The sequence below is a fragment of the Phalangium opilio genome, unplaced genomic scaffold, assembly GCF_054372755.1.
Source record: "Phalangium opilio isolate 3A_F unplaced genomic scaffold, DU_Popi_V2 ptg000106l_1, whole genome shotgun sequence".
NCBI lineage: Eukaryota > Metazoa > Arthropoda > Arachnida > Opiliones > Phalangiidae > Phalangium > Phalangium opilio.
This window is the reverse complement of record NW_028324208.1, coordinates 2126631-2146226: the sequence shown is the minus strand read 5'-3', so window position 1 is coordinate 2146226 and position 19596 is coordinate 2126631. Positions and strand designations below refer to the sequence as shown.

At 37.6% G+C, this 19596-nt stretch overlaps 1 protein-coding gene across 1 annotated transcript; it reads right to left on the bottom strand.

Moving 5' to 3' along the window:
- Positions 1-1770: 1770 nt before the first annotated feature.
- Positions 1771-2702, bottom strand: LOC149623934 (uncharacterized). The gene is made up of 2 exons (XM_089852239.1): positions 2526-2702; positions 1771-2454 (listed from the first exon to the last, which is right to left on the bottom strand). Exons 1-2 carry the CDS (start codon positions 2700-2702, stop codon positions 1771-1773), a joined length of 861 nt encoding a protein of 286 aa, XP_089708365.1.
- Positions 2703-19596: the final 16894 nt, after the last annotated feature.

Sequence of the window (19596 nt, the reverse complement as noted above, 5' to 3'; positions counted from 1 at the left end):
CGCTTGGTAACTGGACAGCAGAACGAAACAAAAAACGTTGATATCTTACGTTTTTTATCTGCGCAAAATGTTTCTCCAGCGCCTGTAGAATGGCATCTTGAGTACTAGCTTCTTCGGCTGATAGTGCTAGGTTACGTAAAATCTTGCGGCATTCCTCTCCAACTATAGAGCGCAACGTAGCCACCTGTACTGGGTGTGCTTTAGTGGATATCGCTGTCGCTGTTGCGTTATCTTGATAGGCGTCGCGAAAAGATAGAAAATTTTCCGCCATGTCACCCGAGCATTCCATGGGCCTTGGTATCGAACCGTTGAAGAGGTTTCCTCTACCTCCCAACAGACAATTGCTTTACTAGTTGTTGTCCCTTTACGATCCAGTATTTTTCTCTAATATACGTTAGGGTTGAGGCAACTCCGAGATGAAACACCTTTTCATGGAATCATGGTAAAGTGTTAGGACTCTGGTAAAATGATGGGGTGTTGCTTTGCGTAACTGAACTGTGATTCTTGTAATCTCTCGCCTACTCTAAGCAAATTGTCTTCCTCTCATCGAGAAAGGGGTTGAGATTATTAATCTTGAAGTTTTCTTCTAGCGGTAGATTATTTTTTAATCTGAAAATCTCTTGATGGTATTCGTTGTTCTCAGAAACCCTGACCCAGTAACCTTCCGCCCTTGTGATTTATTTCGTAGTTATTGCTTCAAGATCGTTCTTGTCTTTGTTTCTTACGTTGTTAGTGAGTCGTAAAATCCAAGCGGTAATTCTTAACGGTCGCATTAGCGAACTGTATTAGTCCAAGTCAAATAAAGGTTTCCTTTGGAATTGGATTTGCGAATTTGCTTGTAGCGCGTACTTGGGTCTGAGTTCTATTTCAACTTCTTCCTTGATTTCCTTTCTGGCATCTGGCTTTGAGTTTTTAGGCCATTCGAATTCTGGTCTCTGGAGAAACTCCTTTCCACAATTAACGCCTTGAATAAGGGTAGACATTTTGATCCCTCTGGTAAGTAGATCGGTTGGGTTGTCTCATCCACGGATATAAGACCAGTTCTCTGGTTCAGTCAATGTGTGGATTTCGGTTATTCGATTCGATACGAAAGGTTTCCAATTCTTGGTTGACATATCATTGATCCAATGATATGTCGCCATTGAATCAGTCCAGTAATATAAGGAAGGGTTCTCTTCTACTAAGTACTGTGCGAGTTTTTTGGTTAAACGTGCTCCTACTAACGCTCCTAGTAATTCCATCTTGGTATGGTGATTGGTTGTAGAGGTGCTACCTTTTTCTTAGAGGCTACTAAAATTACGTCAATTGATTCGTTTTATTCGGTTCGAATGTAGACCACAGCTCCGAAGGCTTGTTTGCTAGCGTCACAGAAACAGTAAAGTTGCGTTGATACTTCTCCGGCTTTAGCTTTAGATATGTAACATCTTGGTATGGTTAGATGTTGTAGTTCGTGCAATTCTGAGCACCATTCATTCCATTTGGGGACTATGTCATCTTTTAGTTCTTCATCCCACTTTAATCCCTTTCGCCATAAGCTTTGATATAGGCATTTCACCCTTGCAGTGAAATAAGACAGGAATCTCATCGGATCAAAGATGCGCGAGGAAGCTTGTAATATATATTGCTTGGTGTTTTGCCTGGTTAGAAGAAATTCGAGCAATGAGTCTACATCGAATTTGAATACGTCTGCGTTTCTGGTATCCATGTGATTCCTAGAACTTTCATAGGGCCTGGTATTCTTTGAAGACTCAATTCGACTTTGTCTTTGGTTTAGTTGGGAAATACGTCGTTCCAACGTTGACGCAATTCTTCCGAGTTCGTTTGCCTTTTGCACAGTGGCATTGTGGCTTCCCTTAAGACCCTTTCACAATCTGTTGATAACGAGTAAGCTTCATGGACATCGTTAGCTCCACCTAGCAAATCGTCAACGTAGAGTGCTTCGTTTAATAACTTGCAAGCTTCAGGATAGTACTTTTCATAGGCTTTAAGATGTTTCTTGATCATTGCGGCGAGTAAGAACGGGCTGGATGTCACTGCAAATATATCTTTAGTTTGAGGATTGAACCATAGGAATCTTGTGATGTCCCGATCCTCCGGTGCTAACTTGATTTGAAGAAATGCCTTTTCAATGTCAGCCATAAATGCAATAAGGTACTTCCGGAAGTTAACCAGTATTTCCAATAATCCAGGATTCAGATTTTTCTCCGCGTGTAAACAGTCATTTAAGGAAGGTGCATTCTTCTCGTGCGCAGATCCGTCAAAAACTATTCTTAGCTTTGGTGGTATTCTGTCCAGTCGTTCTATTCCTCGGTGGGGAAGGTAAAACGTTTCACCTGGAGTTCCGAAATTATTTTCTGCGAGCTTCTCAATGATTTCCTGTTTCAGGTAGTCATCAAAAACCGCTTTATATCTTTCAAGTAAACTCGAGTTAACTTCCAACTGCTTCATCAAAGACTAAAGTCGTTTCTTTGCTCCTTGGAAATTGTCTGTAAGTAATTGTGGTCTTCTTTCCAGGGTAGTCGTACTTCGTATCTGCCATCTTTTTGTGTGATTGTGGAGTCGAAGAATTCCATCGCTTCTATTTCGACTGGTGTCTCTTCTTTAGGATCGTCTACGATACCCATGGATTCTAATTCCCAGAAACCTTTCAAGGTTTGGGAAATCATTTGATCTTCAGATATATGACTAACGGTGACGCTCATTACTTGTACCGTTGACACAGCTACATTGAAGTTGGTTTATGGCCCGTTTATGGTCCATCCAAATATAGTGTCCAGGGCACAGAGTGTGTCAGTCAGCCGTACTACTGCTCCTTTGACTATCTTCCAGTAGCATTCGTTAGAGACATTGGAGAACTTGGAAGGAGTGTCAGCCATTACCAATCCTCTAGCTTCCATTTTTTGTAGAACGTCTTCGTTTGGAACTTCTAATAAAGCGCTGCTTATTTTGGGTGTTTCCAGTGCATCGCAGGTAAATTCTCTGGATCCGTTTCTACTTCTTAAAGTGAGTAGAACGACATTTCTCGTTTCTATTTTCGGTTCCTTTCCTTCAAAGCTATCTATTCCCACCACTGTGTTTCCTAATAGTGGCAAGTTCAGGTTTCTTGATAGTTCTTTTGAGACAAACGTTCGTTGGACTCCGTTGTCTAAAAGACAACGTGCGATAACTACGGATTGACCTGATATAACTTCAACGTAGGCGGTTTGAAAATAGACGTTACTATCCATGCTCATCATTGTAGACATTATTACAGCTGAGCCGGTTTCCGTTGGTCTTTCTTGATTATCTGTAGTGTTTTCTTCTATATTCTGATTGTTGCTGGCTTCTGGGTATTTTACCGGGCAAACTACTTTGTCGTGATGCTTTCCACAAACTGGGCATTTTAAGCGATTACGGTGTCCTATCCGCGTACAGATAAACCATCGTCCATATTTCTTTAACGCTTCCTTTCTTTCGACGTAGCTTAAGTCGTTGCATTCAAAGAATTTGTGATCTCGTTTATCACAAAATATACAAGTCCTTTCTTCGATCTGGGGCTTGACGTTAGCGTGTAGTGTTACAGTAGTAGGTTGCGCTCTGTGGTTTCTATCTCGGGTCCAACGCGTAGTTGGTTTGTTCTTGAGGGGTTCAACTCCCTTCGTTGTCTCGTTCCCTTTAATTTGGGATAGTTCCTAACCCTTTTCGCGAATATCAACTTCTTTTCTTAGAAATTTCAGGATATCTTCTGCCTTCAAATTGAATTGGTCATCAACTGTCCGAGTGAAGTGAAGGGTAATTTCTTCTGGACGGTTTTGCAGAATTTGCTCGCAAAATACTTTTTGAATGTGTCTGGACCAACCCCTAATGTTTGAAGGCTTCTGATTTGAATTTCGCAGTTATCGTAGAGTTTTCTAAGCGCAACGATGTCGTTAGCCTTCTTAATATGCGGGATATTTAGCAATTTAATCAAATGCGTGCTCTTAACTTTTTCTTTCTTCCCGAAACGTTATTTTAAGAGTTTAATAGCCTTTTGAAAGTTAGCCTCTGTTGCTGATAAGGCAGTCCTATAAAATACTGCTTCAAGTAGGTAAATTTCACTGAACCATCCAAATCCTCGTCTTCGTGTACTGAGAATGAAAACTGTGACCAAAAGTCTTTCCATTTACTACGGTCTCCATCAAACTTTTCAATGATTATTCTAGGTAGCTTGACGTGTTTAGTTCTATTTGCGCTTGCAATTGAGCTTGCCACTACCGCGCTAGCTCGGTTAGCGTTTAGCAGACTTTCAATTCTAAGTTCTACAATCTTCTTAAAATTAATTACTCGTTCGTCCCATTCTTCTACAAAATATATTTCCCTTTGGTATTGTTCTGGATCAGTTAAGTGGGTTTCGATTTCTTCATTAAGGGGATCTATTTTATTTTTCTTATCTTCGAGTTTCGGTAAGCAGGCTTGTAACTCGGACAAATCGCAGGACGCGTCATCATTAGCTAATTCTTCATTTATTGTATTCATAAGTTTCTTAGTCAAATCAACTATTTTCCTCTTTAGAATATGCTATGGCGTTCATCTTTAATGTATTCTTAATTCTTACTTCGTTGTATGATTTTTAGAGTTCGAACAAGTCCGGCTGGGTTTCTGATATAGTTGAACAGAGCTGGGCTAATTAATTAGTTAGCTCATTGAATTTCTAATTAATTAGCAATATTTACTAATTGAAAATGGAAATTGAAGTTTAATTACCTTAGTGCTAATTGTGAAGTAACTCTAATTAATTAGTATGAATCGGAAAGGTAATTATCTAATTAAAATTTAATTCGATTTAGGACTAACTAATTAGCCAATTAGATTTTCAATTAATCGTTTACGCCATTTTGTTGTAAATATCGAGGAGTTAACTCTTGATCCATCTATTTAAATATGAAAAAGCCTTATTATATCAATGAGGGAACCTTAGTGCTACTCTAAATTTTTCAGCTACTCAAACATGAGAGAATACGAGTACTAGTAGAAAATTTCGAAGTTCGCAGCTGCCCCATTTCGAAATTTCGACTGTTTTACCTACTCGAATTAATAGCAGTGCGCATGTATTTACTACTCAGGAGTCCATTATAGGAACTGTGGCAAGAAAATGAAGAAATGAGACAAATTTTAACATGACGGAAGGCTCGAGGCTTGTCTCATTTTTCTTGAATAATTCACGGCTTCTGTACCCGTTTTTCAATGGCATTAAAACATTAAACTTTGCACTACAAAAGTACTAAATCCATGGGCACTTTTATGTTTACTTATGGTTTCTTTTTCCTTAATTAGACAAGTAATTAATTAGAAATTAGTAATCCTAATTAATTAGTTTGATAAATAAATGCCTAATTTCTAATTGAATTGAATTAGTTTCTATGTCTAATTGCTAATTGGCTAATTAATTAGTTCATAAATATTTACCTAATTACAAATTCTTATTAAATTAGTTGTCAGCTAATTAGCACAACTCTGTATAGTTCTAGCAGAGAGTGTCGCGTATTGAAGAATAGTTTTCACTCACCAAAAAGCTGATATGCAGATTTCGATATCCGGTGATTTGTTCTGATCAACGGTGTTCTACCAGACCCGGGGTTTTCGGCACCATGTTATTTTCCCAATTGTGTTGATTTACGTTCGTGTAGTTTGAAGTAATACGTTCAACCATACGGAGATTATCTCTCTCTCTCTCTCTCTAAAGGCCCAAGCGCATCTATTAGCAAAAACATCTAGTTCTGCTAGATGTGACGTAGATTTAGTATAGGGGCTCCTTCCGAATTTTTCGTCAAATTCGCGGGAGAGAAAAATAATTTTCAATATCAGCCACGACCGATATCCTAAGCCGGTCGTGGTCCAGAGGCAAGCTCTGAGATAACGGTCCCAAGCGGTTGGGAATCAAACTAAAACAGGCGGGTAGGCGAGAGAGGAAGGACTGAGGGGAAAAAATAATTAAGAGAATTTCCAGAACCCCCCAGCTCTCTCAGACACAAGAGGTAAATTCGCGATAAGTAAAAATCACGAAGAGCTGTCGTGAGAAATCTTTGAAGGAGGGAAAAATGTTCAATGCCGGGTTACTCTGCAGCGAATGCGCTCGGCCTCTGTTTAGGCTATACAATTATTATACCACTTGAGATGAGACGGATGGCTGACCCAATCGGACATACATACATTTCAACCGTAACATAGAATCTTTGGCCCTTAGAGAGAGAGATAATGTCCTTATGGTTCAACTTAGTTTAAAATTGTTCGATTGTTGACTGGTAACACCATTAAAATACACACGAATTCATAAACTTAAAGACCCAATTTATTTAAACTTGGTAAAATCATATAATATTCCTTTACATAATCCGACTAAATTAGGTCTTCATAGTCCGAAAGCTAGAACTCAACTAATTCTTCTGACGATTGTTTAATATTTTACTAGGCCAAAAAATATTAGTCCAGAAGTTGTGATAAAACAAGATAAAAAAACATACTGTCTAAAATGTCACTTTTTTATAAATTGGCCTTTTCTCTATGGGGTTAAAAAACTACTAATTCTGTTTAAATTACAACATCATGGCTGTAAATTATACGCAGAGCTTTATTCTTTTAATATGAGGTTTACGTTGTAACAAGTTACTTTCTTTCTACTTCAATTTACGAACTTCTATAATTTAATTCATCTTACATATTTGTATCTAAATACTGAACACTCATGTGCCTACTCCCCCTAACCTTTTACCTCTCCGAGTGATGTATGTCACGGAGAGGTTCTGTAACGATCGTGTGTGTCTGTCTGTCTGTCTGTGTGTCTGTTGTTACACCCACGTGATCGCGTTCGCAGTTTCCAAATCGGAGCAAACGTGTTCGCCATTTCCGAACTGCATTCACAGTCACGGAAATGGCTCCTCTACTTGAGTTCTCACACCACCATATTTTGGTCTTTGCCCATCCCAGTCTGTACTTACTGGCTTCTAATCGCCACCATCTTTTCGTCTGCGTCCATCCCACATGGACACCAGACTGTACATACTGGCTTCTAATCACCACCATCTTCTGGTCTTCGTCCATTCCACTTGGACACCAGTCTTCTACATACTGGCTTCTAAACACCACCATCTACTGGTCTTCCGTCTATTCCACATAGACAACAATCTGTTACATTGGCTTCTAACTCCATCGTCATCGTTTGGTTTAAGTCATTCGCGGCGATCAGCTAGGGTTACGAGAAACGTCTAGCCTCCCTAGGGTGGGTTGTCCACCAAAGGTTTTCGCAATTGCGGATGTTGTTGATTTTAACTGTAGTTCGACACCCTTATATACTACCTATTTGACTAAGGCGAAGCAACCGGCGTATGCTTCATTTCAAACACCAATATTAGTCAAGTCTCTCAAGAATGTTTAATTGTTCTTTATCAAAACGATGTAACGCTCAATAAGGCGAACAAGTAACGAAGAAAATATTTAATATTAATTATATTTATTTTAATATTTAAGATTATCTTGTTTCTCAACTCGAAATTAATACGGAAAGAGTTACAAAGCAGTCTATGTTTTTGTCTGTGTTTGTCCGTCCATTGTTACACTAGTGCGTCGCGTCAGCAGTTAGCCTTGTGTTGATGTGTCAAGAAATCATTAATATTCGCTTTTTCCATAATATAAAGTGAAAATGTGGAAGCATTTTTCGTAATTTAGATGCATTTAGTACTTTTGTAGCTTTAAAGCTCTGTTTCATTTTGATATTCCAAAGATTTTTTTAATATTGTTATTTGAAATGGCTGTTTATATATTACTAAAGCTATAGTACATCTGAATATAGAATAATCCTTGGTTTAGTGATTTCGTGAAGAAAGCTAAGACCTAGACTCCGGCGGGTATATCAAGTATTATCCGCAATAAGCTTAGTGAAACAAAGAGTAAATAATTGAGGCCTGAGGTGAAGTAAACTTTGGGCTTTGATTTTCGTGTCTGAAATGAAGAGACATCAACGGTTCAGAGTGAGCCGAAAGTTAAATACACTCTTAAATAATCAGGTTAAGATTTTATAATAGAAGTAAAGATCATGGTGGCAATTAGAATAGTAAAAGGGATAATGGTAAACGGGTAGTAGCTGCAGACTTTTTATTCTCTTTATGGTGCGTATTGACTATTAGTGCGTCTAGCTACAATTTAGCTTTGGTGTTATTTAACGTTAACACACATGTTGGCAAACTAAGAATATTGTTGAGGTGAGACGAGACGATAGTGTTTACACTGCAAACCAGTTGTGAATGTAGCTATCAGAATATACGATAAACAGCTGAAGCGTAGACTTTATTTCCTGTTATTTTCCCCATTGACTGATTTCCTTGTGTCCAAGATTTATCCTTATTAGATGTAAATTTCGTCTGCTTTACTGCTTGGAATACTGCTTCAATATTTCGTAAATTTTTACTTCAAAAAAGAGAAATAATTCCATATCTAGGTAAATAAGTTTATAGTAGTAGACCTCTTGACTCGGAGAGGCAATATTTTGGTTTCCCAACTTGTCAATACTGTATTTAACCCTTTCGTCACAGTGCTCAAAATTGTAAAGAACGAAATGTTTGTCTCGCTTCTAAAGATGAACTCTAAAAGCACTCTTGTATCCAATATTCAAAAAGGGCGAAAATTCCTCCCCCTCTTTTGTCAACTCCTCGTGCATAAAAACGCATGAGAAGGAATCTCTAGACATTTCTGTTCTAACCTTGGGACAACCAAAGTGAAATCAAGTTATTCTTGGATTGTACTAGAGATTTGTGGTTAACCGTTTGAATCGAATAATTTGATCGAATACCGAATCAACGTAACGTTATGTGACGTATTAACTACTGAACGGTTTTTTTGCAAACTTTGCGTTGTGTCGTCCTCGTACTGTTAATGGAAATGGATATGCGAGGGCCTGCTAACCGAAATCAGAGAAAACTCTGACCAGTAACTTAGCCAAGGCTTAAGCTTTAAAACCCAATAACTTTTAAGCTTCGTAGATATAAATCGAAAAAATTTCATAAAATACTGTCAGACATTCTTTCGCAATCAGTCGCTGCTACACCGATTTTATAAACACTTCCGAAATTATCTGTCAAATTAACTTCTCGAAATCCTTCACGGATATAAGTTTCCGCCATTGCTAATACGTCACAAAATGCGTTGCTCAACGGAGTAATCGGTTCTAACAGCCGATGACTTCGATGCTTCTTCGCCTACAATCGTGACGTCAAACCGGAAATTCCGAAAATCGTTCAGTGGCGAATGCGCATTCAACGGAGCTTCCGTTGAGCGTTACTTAACGCAGCCTTAGCCTCTCCTTTTCAGATACAGGCTCAATGGCATAGGGTAAATTTGGTCGAGAGGGGGAGTGAACTTTGTTATAGAGAATGCTTTTTGCTCTCAGAAAGGGGGATATCACTTAGGTAAGAGGTAGAGGGCTATGACGTTGCTGAGAACGAAATTACTCTATAAAAAATTTTGAGTCACATCCAAAGTTTCTGTGCTAATAGTTTGTTTTTTAAATAATGCGAGAAATGGCTTGTGTATATTCAGACAATAACGGGTGACTAAAATACCGAGCCGTAATCCTTGGTAGCACTCTTACCATGGTCATACTGAAGTGAATATTAATAAAAATTAATGTTAGGGCTTATCAAAAATTCAAGGACTATTGTGATTAAAATATTAGCAATATAAATCAACAACAACATTTTCGTCTACTACTACCTACCTGTACCGACAAAATAATCGGTACAAATGATGATTTCAGATTTATTTTAATAGGTTGTGGACACCGTTGTGGTATATTACATGGCAAATCCATCAACTCCTCTACGATATCACATCGCTCCTCCCGCTCAGTATTCACAATACCATATAATTACGACCGTCAACGCCCTCAACAACCACGATGATGAACGTTTATTGATACAAGGCTTCGATTCAACTATTTGGCTAATTACGATCCTGTTAATCGTGGCAGTGGCTTTTGCATCACATATTGAAGAAAACCTCAAAACAAGGGTCTTTTCTCAGTTGGCAACCTTTTCCGAAAATCTGTGGGAACTCACCTGTTGTTTCTTCGAAAACTGTTAAGTACCGCATTGAGCATTCTATCCTCTAATTGGCGGTTTACATGTCAAAAATGTATTACATTTTTGACAATTCAGCTCCTCGAGTTCAGTCAATATGTTAAATTTCAACAAAGTTCAAATCTTTACAGTTCCAAAGAACTTCGACAAGCGTTCTGCCGTTTTAAAATGTTCCTTTTTACTCTTCTCTTTTGTTTTCTTAAAATGGTATTCCTCCGCACTCAAAAGCGAAATGACAATTGACAAATCGGTCTTCGTGGATAATATCGACGAGCTTCTACAAAATGTTCGACTAAGACCCATAGTACAAAAACAATTTAAGGTTGGCGTGGAAATTAAAGTAAGAAATATTTATTTTAGAAATATAAATTCTTTTTGTTATGGTCATGGCTGATTAAGACGTCCGTATGGCTAACACAGTAACCGTGACGTCACGCATTACACCGGACCTATGTGTCCGTGTCTGTCTGGCGGGGATCGTGTTTGCAGTTAGCAAATCGGAGCAAGGTCTTCCCAACATCTGGACCGAGTTCATGGTTCACAGGATTTTAGGAAGATCTCTATAGGCCCGTTCGCAAAGGCGCTTTAAGCTCAAGCTGATTGCTGAGAGAGTAGGCTGAGTTCGCTCTCGGCTTCTTCCATGACTGTTCTGAAAAGAGCTTAAGCGGGTTTCATATGGGCGTACGCTGGTAGCAGAGGCTGATCGTCGGAGTCAGCCTCGATCTATCGCTGCTAGATATATAGCTGACCAGCGTTATTTTTGTCGTCTGCTAAAACAATCAGAAGCGAACTTTTCCGAAAAGGCTTTAATAGCTGAACGGAGAACGAAATATATTGATAATTTTCGTTTGGCTTTATTTTTCCTTTTTAACAATAATTATAATAGGCTTAAAAGCAAAACTTTAGCTCGATATCCATCTTCTCACAATTCCTATTTAAGTCTTATATTTTTGAACATGTCCTATATTATAATATAATTTCATGAAAGGTCCTAAAATATCCGATATTTTTCACTATGTCGAAGTTTTCCTATGGTTTACCATCAAATTTATCAGTGTTTAGCTCTTTTATCGCGATCGCATTTGACTAGACGGTATGGTCCCATTTCTCCCAATTCTGTGTTTCCCAAAATACATTTTTATCCCAAACTTTCCGATTCCCAGTTCTCCCAATCTTATATTTCCCAATAGGAATTTTTATCCCAAACTATTAAATTCTCATTTCTCCCAATCGAATGGTTTCGTCTAATATTTTATGCTGCAAAGGGTTGCTTTCAAAACGACTTTGATTATTTTTAATGCGAATAGGTTAGGTTAGGTTAGGTTAGTTTAGTTTAGTTTAGGTTAGGTTTGGTTTGGTTAGGTTAGGTTAGGTTAAATAATTTTCCTACCAATTAATGTGAAGTGTTATTCCAAATGTATTATATTTTTCTGCTAGATCCACGAGAAAGTTCGTGTTTTATAAATCTTTTAACTATGGTACGCCTTTTCCAAAATATTAATGTTTAACTTCATTGACTTCTCAAATAATATGCCTTTTCCAAAACATTACTGTTATGTTAGGTTAGGTTAGGTTTGGTTAGGTTAGGTTAGGTTTGGTTTGGTTTGGTTGGGTTAGGTTAGGTTAAATAATTTTCCTACCAATTAATGTGAAGTGTTATTCTAAATGTATTATATTTTTCTGCTAGATCCACGAGAAAGTTCGTGTTTTATAAATCATTTAACTATGGTACGCCTTTTCCAAAATATTGATGTTTAGCTTCATTGACTTCTCAAATAATATGCCTTTTCCAAAACATTACTGTTGTGTTATGTTAGGTTAGGTTTGGTTAATAATATTTTATAAATCATTTAGCTATGGTACGCCTTTTCTAAAATATTGATGTTTAGCTTCATTGACTTCTCAAATAATATGCCTTTTCCAAAACATTACTGTTATGATAGGTTAGGTTTGGTTTGGTTAAGTTAGGTTAGTAATATTTTATAAATCATTTAACAATGTTACGCCTTTTCCAAAATATTGACGTTTAGCTTCATTGACTTCTCAAATAATAAGCCTTTTCCAAAACATTACTGTTATGTTATGTAAGGTTAGGTTTGGTTTGGTTAGGAGGACGTCTCTTCCTCTTTGGAGCGGTTATACACTTCAAGTAAGTGTATCCCTTAAGAAATGAAAAAATAAATAAGTAAAACCATCAAATTCTACTCTATTTGAGTCTTTTTGGGTGTGCAATATTGGGTTAATTGGAATAGGAGAACTGGGATTTGGGTTGAATGATGTTTGGGTAAATGGGAATTGGGTGTTTTAAATTGGGTGAAATGGGGAGTAACCTGTTCGACCACCAAACAGAAAATACAAGATTCAGGAGGAAAGAATAAAAAAACTAAAATGGGAACTGGATGCGGGGAGAAAAACTCCATTTGAATATCTAGAAATCATAAAATGGAAATTCAAACTAAACTGAATATGTAAAACATATCATTGTTAATAAAACAAAAAAATCTCTTGAATTTATTAACATTTGTTTTATGCTGAATTGGGAGAAAAGAAATTGGGGGAAAAGACAAAGTGTTGGGTCAAATGGGATTGGGAGATATGGGAATTGGGAGAAACGGTTTGGGTTAAATGGGAGTAAATCGACTAGACACCAAAATTGCAGAGTTTTCTTTGCTTGCTCAGATTTGTTTAAAATTATATTTTAATAAAGTTCCTCTTTTCAAAGTATTGTATTTTTACTTATGAGATAATTTACGCGAAAATAATACCATATACTGTATAAGCATTTTTTTCCAATATTTGCCTAAAAAACACAGTTTTTCTCCTATAAAATCCTATTTTTCATGTAAGGAATTTAAAATTTTTCGATCCGTTCCCTGGGTTCGTCCTCTATTTTCTTGACGCCAGTGATTAGATTCAAGAATCAGCGCCACCAAACCAGCGTTTATGTGTACGAATTCGCACAAGCTGAAGCTGACGGCGTAAAGCAGACGCTTATCGAGTAAATTGGAAGCAGGAACTGCATTCTCTTCTATCAGCAATCAGCTTGAGCTGAAAGCTCCTTTGCGAACGGGCCTATTACGTCAGCTATCACACTTATGTTCTATCCCCGCTTTTACTGACATTTTAGTTAGTCGTCCATTCCACTGGGACACGACTAATTCTCCTTATTGGCTTCAAGCACTTCTGGCCTCAGTCTATCCCAAATAGACACCAATCTGTACTTAGTGCCTTCATATACCATCTTTTGTTCTTTGTCTAGAAACCAACCTGTAACATTCGTTTCTACTCCACTACAATCGTTAGGAATAAAATTTACGCGGCAATCGGCTAGCCACAAATGGCGACGCATCCTCCAAAAGTTCAAAAGAACGTGCTTTTTCCTATCAGTTATTTGGAATATGCCGCTGCCCCGATTTACAAACAATCTTTGAAAAAAGGCATACGCTAGGTGTCAAAGCTCAAAAATAGCAAAGTTTCAATTGATGTTAGGACAAATGTTTTTTAAAATTATTTAACTGCAATTAATTAAAAAAAAACATACGATGAAAATAATATATTTATATTTATTAAGTTACTGAAGAAAAACTTCTTTTAACTGACACTTTTCTAATCTGATTACATAGAACGAGTAATGAAGATTGCAAGTTGTGGTAAAATGTTATTTTTAGCACAGCAACGGCTATTGTGTGAATTTGTTTCACTGCTGACCCCTGTTGCGTACCCCTCAAATTCCAACCACCACTGCCCACCTACGACGTCAGGGTTGGAAGATGGCTCGTCATTAGATGAAGTGGTTTTGTTAAACCGATCCATAGATGGCACAATTATTGATTACCAATCTTGGAAGTTAGCTCGCTCCTCTTGTTTGATAGATTAAAGGCCGTACCCGACAAGGCAGCCAAACAGAACAGTCGCATACTTTTCGGTTCCGCGGTAATCCTCGTTTCCGAAGATATTATTTACCATAGATGCAACTCAGATCTTATATTTAACGATTTTAAATTTTCATGAAGTTTAAATATTATAACCTAAGTTAACGGAAAAATTGTTTATTCAAACGTAACTTTACGTTGGACCATGAATGATAGGATCCATTTTAGCGGACGACAATCCATTACTCCGCACCCGCCGACGTAAAGCATTGCCTAGCAGTAACGCTGGTCCGTGACATTTAAACGCCGCCACTTAGGCGCTAGTTATTTAAGCGCCGCCATTAAGCCGCCAAGACAATTAGGCGCCGTGACATTAAGGCGCCGAGACAATTAGGCTCCGTGACATGTAGGCGCCAAAACAATTAGGCGCCGTGACATTTAGGCTCCGCGACATTTACGTGCCGATAATTTTGCCGCTATTTCTTCTAAAAATCCGTAATGACCTCGCAATTTGCAACCCATGTATTGTCCCTGTGCGTCACTGCATGACTATGTTCGCAATCCCCATTAAAGGACACAAAACCTTACCTGTTTTTACAAAAGATATCCTAACCTAACCTAAGTTGGGAAGTCAATGAAGATAAACAACAATGTTTTGGAAAAGGCATATTATTTTGGGAAGTCAATGAAAATAAACAACAATATTTTGGAAAAGGCATATTATATGATGTCAGTTGAATAAAAATAATATAAGGATAAAAGTACTTGTCTTGTTCCTTTATTAAATATCTCAAATCTTTCACGAAAATTATACTGCAATGTCGCGGCGCCTAAATGTCTCGGTGCCAAATTGTCGCGGAGCCTAAATATCGCTAAATAACGGGAAAACCTAAAATTCGCGGCAGTGGTTTTTATTGACGCGTGTCGGTTTTCACTGAGTGAAAAACGAGAAAATAAACCGGCAAAGTATGCGAACATTGCGGCGATTGAAGTTATTCTGTTATATTTTATCCTAAAAGATATGGATACTTCATAATTTTTTCAATTAGTAATGTCGTACTGAATTTCAACACATAAATATCACAAAGCCACGTGGTTCTAATTTGTATAATTTCTAAATCACAAGCAAGTACCAACCAAGGCTTAGCACATAGCTAAGCGAGTGTAGATTATAAAATGGCGACGCAAATTAAAACCTTTACACGTGTGTTCAAAGACGTCAAACGAAGAAAGCCTATGATTGGTCGGTTAGTGCGTAAGAAACAAGTTGAGAAAGCCAAAATATTACCTCTCCGAGTGGAGATGACTATCACTACCCCTTAAACAACCTAAATATATTCATCTATCGCTTTTTTTAATTCTTTGCAAGTGCTGGAATTCAATTTTAAAATAGTCAATTGTTCAAGCCTTTTCAATATCTCTCAATTGCTGTGGAAACTCTACTCTCTCGCTATACCTCAACCGTATTCTTAGTCTACCAGTATGATTTGTAGCATTTGTCCATATCAAAGCTGAATCATACCTCGCCACACAAAAAGCAAATGTCCCCAAAACATGGAAGCCACAACCCAATCACACATAAGCTAGGCTCCCACTTAACCAAAATAATTATTAAACAGTTAAATACTCACAAAGATTGGCAAAATCAATCTCCTTCAGTAATACGTAGCGCTTAAATATATTATTTTCCGAACAAAATTAATCGAGCAAATTTAACGTTTAACTTCTGCCTTTGAAATTCTATCATCAAAGAGTGATTCAACTGTTTAAAAAAAGTTTTTTTTCGCAAATAGGGCGCTATCATATCAACCGCAATTCCGTCATATTTAAAAAATATACATTGCCAACACTTTTTTAGACACAATAGTGGAAGTTTTAGCCTCATTTAAAACATGTAAAACATTATCTCATCTACAAATAGCTTACACATGTCTTTTTTACCAATACCTAGCCGTTTGGATTTTTCTAAAGCTATATTAGCACCAAAATACTTTTTGATACAAAATAAATGTTCTATATTCTTCATTTTTGAAAATATATTTTTAAGCGTTTATAATGATTACTCTCTACACCTACACTAATCTTACACAAACAAGGAGTATAAATCCACTAGTGGAAGCGGTGTTTTTATTGAAAATATATATTTTTAAGTGTTTACCATTATTACGCTCTACAGCTACACTAATCTTACACAAACAAGGAGTACTATAAACCCACTACTGGAAGCGGTATTTTTATTCAAACGTAAAACAATTTCGCTTAAGTTTATCATCTCTAGGCATCGTTAAAAATGTCTCTATCACTCCTAGTAACTGTATGCACAGGATTTTTCGACATTGTAACTCAAATTCATCTGATTATGTTTTAACAAGGTTAAATCTAACTGGGAGTAAGATGAAAGGAGTAGAAGCTTATCTGTCTTAGGAAATATGAAATTTTATCTTAACAGTTCGTTAAATCATAAGTTTATAACGAAAAAACGCGGAACGGGAAAACGAGCAGACAACAGCGATTTTTGGGGGTAGAAGGTTAAGAGCGCCATCTGTCGTCCGTGCCAAAGTTGAACTTCCTCTCGAAACGCAATGAGAAAGTGGATAAAATAATGCCATCAGATATTTAACTGCGTCGATATATTTAACGACTTGACCCATGACATGCGCTTAATGAATCCTATTTAATGTTGGATGCTAGGAAACTTGGTAGACGTAACATTCTGTAATAGTACCCAAGCATCCTTCAATAAACGCCTGGGAACATTGTGGTACGCATGGTACAACTAAAAACTAGGATGTGTATTTATCTTTCGACTCACTCCAAGCCTTTAAGCCCTCATTACAGAGGATTTGAAACACTATCGTAATTCCTAGTGTCTCGAATCTCTACGTTCCTGTCCATTATGAACAGTGCTGAGAGAATGATACATCAGAAAGAGCCATTCAAATCGAATTGCAGAAAATATTATCCATATTTTCATTTCATATAACAGAGAAAACAAATTATTATGGTTCTGAGAGGTGCTTCCCATTTTGGTTGTTGTTCTCAAAAATATATCGCAATGCACGGGCCTTGTTGGATATAGGAGGCAATGAAGGAAATATATCACAATGCGTGGGCCTTGATAGATACAGGAGGCAATGTAGGAAATATAACGCAATGCACGGGCCTAAATAGATATAAGAGACAATGTAGGAAATATAACGCAATGCACGGGCCTTGATAGATATAGGAGGCAATGATTTAACGACTTCGGTTCTTGGGTTTATCTTTAATAATTAAATAAATATAATTATTTTTAGTTATTTTAATCGCCAGTAAATAACTTTAAAAATAGTTTAATCGTTTAAAATAAAGTTGTTCCTATTATCTTTCGAAACTTTGCTAATATTGACGTTTAAAGTGAAGGGTACCCCTTTGCCCGCTTTTTTCAAATTTTGCGGTATATATACGATTCGTTTCCATTATAATAATAGATAAAAACGCATTCGCGTGAACCGATGGTGGAAGCCCTCCCATTGGGAGGCTAGACGTTTCTCGTAACCCTAGCTGATCGCCGCGGATATCTTAAAACCAAATAATAGATAAAAACGCATTCGCGTGAACCGATGGTGGAAGCCCTGCCATTGGGAGGCTAGACGTTTCTCGTAACCCTAGCCGATCGCCGCGTATATCTTGAAACCAAACGATGACGGAGGAAAAGAAGTCAGAATGTACTGACTGGCGTCCATGTGGAATGGACAAAAGACCTGAAGATGGTGGTGCATTGAAGCTGGTGTCAATGTGGAATTGACGAAGAACAGAAGATGGTGGTGCATAGAAGCTGGTGTCAATGTGGAATTGACGAAGAACAGAAGATGGTGGTGCATAGAAGCTGGTGTCAATGTGGAATTGACGAAGAACAGAAGATGGTGGTGCTTGGAAACTAGCAAGTACAGACTAGTGTACATGTGGAGTGGACGAAAAACAAAGCTGGTGGTGTTGGAACTCAAGTAGAGTAGCCAGAGGAGACAAACCCAAATTTCCGTGAACTGTCAATGTAGTCCGGAAATTGGGAACACGTTTGCTCCGATACGCAAACTGCGAACGCGGTCACGTGGGGCGTGACAGACAGACACACAAACACACGTCCAGTGTAATACCTCTCCGTGACATACGTCACTCGGAGAGGTAAAAAGGCAAAGGAAGAAAAAACGAAAAATAGAAATAGAACCTTCGACGGCAAAACGCGTATTTCGCAAAAAAAATGGTTAACTAGTTAAGCATTTTTTTTTCGCAAAAAATGCTTAACCCAAGTATAACAAAAAAACACTCAGAGTAACCCAGAAGTATTTTTACAGATATGTGGTTACAATAATCCTAGAAAAAGAATTTATAGAAGTGTCAATCAAAGGTAAAAATAAAGGAAAATGAATATATTTTGGTTGTTAATTTTAAATTTTCAACGAAGCTTGATACCTTTGCTCTTGTTTTAATTGCTGTAAGTAAAGGAATATTTGGTTTCAATTATTTCAATAATTTTCGATAGAGATCAACTTCCGACGGCGGATACATGTTAAGGGACAAACTGAGAATGCTGTGAAGGATAAAAAATTCGAAGGGTTAAAGGTCGAACTTTAAACAATCTCAGCGATCGGCCCAAGCAGATTTGACTGAAGCCTCTAAAACTAATCCAACGAATGAATCAAACAATAATTCAACGTGGAGGCGCCAAAACAACCCAGAACCCAAGCGAGCCAAGAAAGTAACTAAGAGATCCAACCCACCACCGAAAGAAGCCAAATTTAAGCCACCAACAAAAGAAGCCAAATTCAAGCCACCAAAGATGGAAGCCAAATCCAAGCCACCAAGGAGAGAAGCCAAATTTAAGCCACCAACAAAAGAAGCGAAATTCAAGCCACCAAAGAAGGAAGCCAAATCCAAGCCACCAAGGAGAGAAGCCAAATTTAAGCCTTCACCGAAAGAATCCAAATCCAAGCCACCAACAAAAGAAGCCAAATTCAAGCCACCAACGAAAGAAGCCAAATCCAAGCCACTAAGGAAAGGAGCCAAGTCTAAGCTTTCACCGAATGAAGCCAAATCCTAGCCACCAACGAAAGAATCCAAATCCAAGCCACCAAGGAAAGATGCCAAATCTAAGCCTTCACCGAAAGAAGCCAAATCCATGCCACCACCGAAACTTTCAAATGAATCCAAATTCAAGTCACCAACGAAAGAAGCCTATTCCAAGCCACCAACGAAAGCAGGAAAATGCAGCTGGCCAAGCAAGAAAGTGAACAAACCCAAAGAAAGCAAGAAGCAGGCGAAACCTAATCCTCCAGAGAAAAGTGTGATAAAATCAAAAAAGGAAGAGATTGTATTATGCAATACTCCTTCTTCGGCTACGCCGTCGAGGAAAATACATCTTAAAGCTTTTCCTAGGCGTCTAGAAATTTCCTCAATTTAAAGATCCTATTTCCTAGTTACTTTTAGAAAAAAAGATATTTTATGGAGCTGAGAAACTAGTTTTGAACTTTAAATGGGATAATATTTTTAAGTATACTCAAAATTTACCTTAATATTTTGACATTAGATTCCTTATTAAAACAGAAATTAAAGTCAATAAGTCTCAACATTTACATAAATCCAATGTTTAAAATTCGTTC

What these genes read in the sequence shown, in the direction of transcription:
- LOC149623934 (XM_089852239.1), bottom strand. Translation starts at nt 2,702, where the DNA reads ATGAGCGTCACCGTTAGTCATATATCTGAAGATCAAATGATTTCCCAA. An exon ending in AAAAAGATGGCAGATACGAA is followed by an intron (nt 2,455 to 2,525) that starts GTACGACTACCC and finishes AAACGACTTTAG; the next exon opens with TCTTTGATGAAGCAGTTGGA.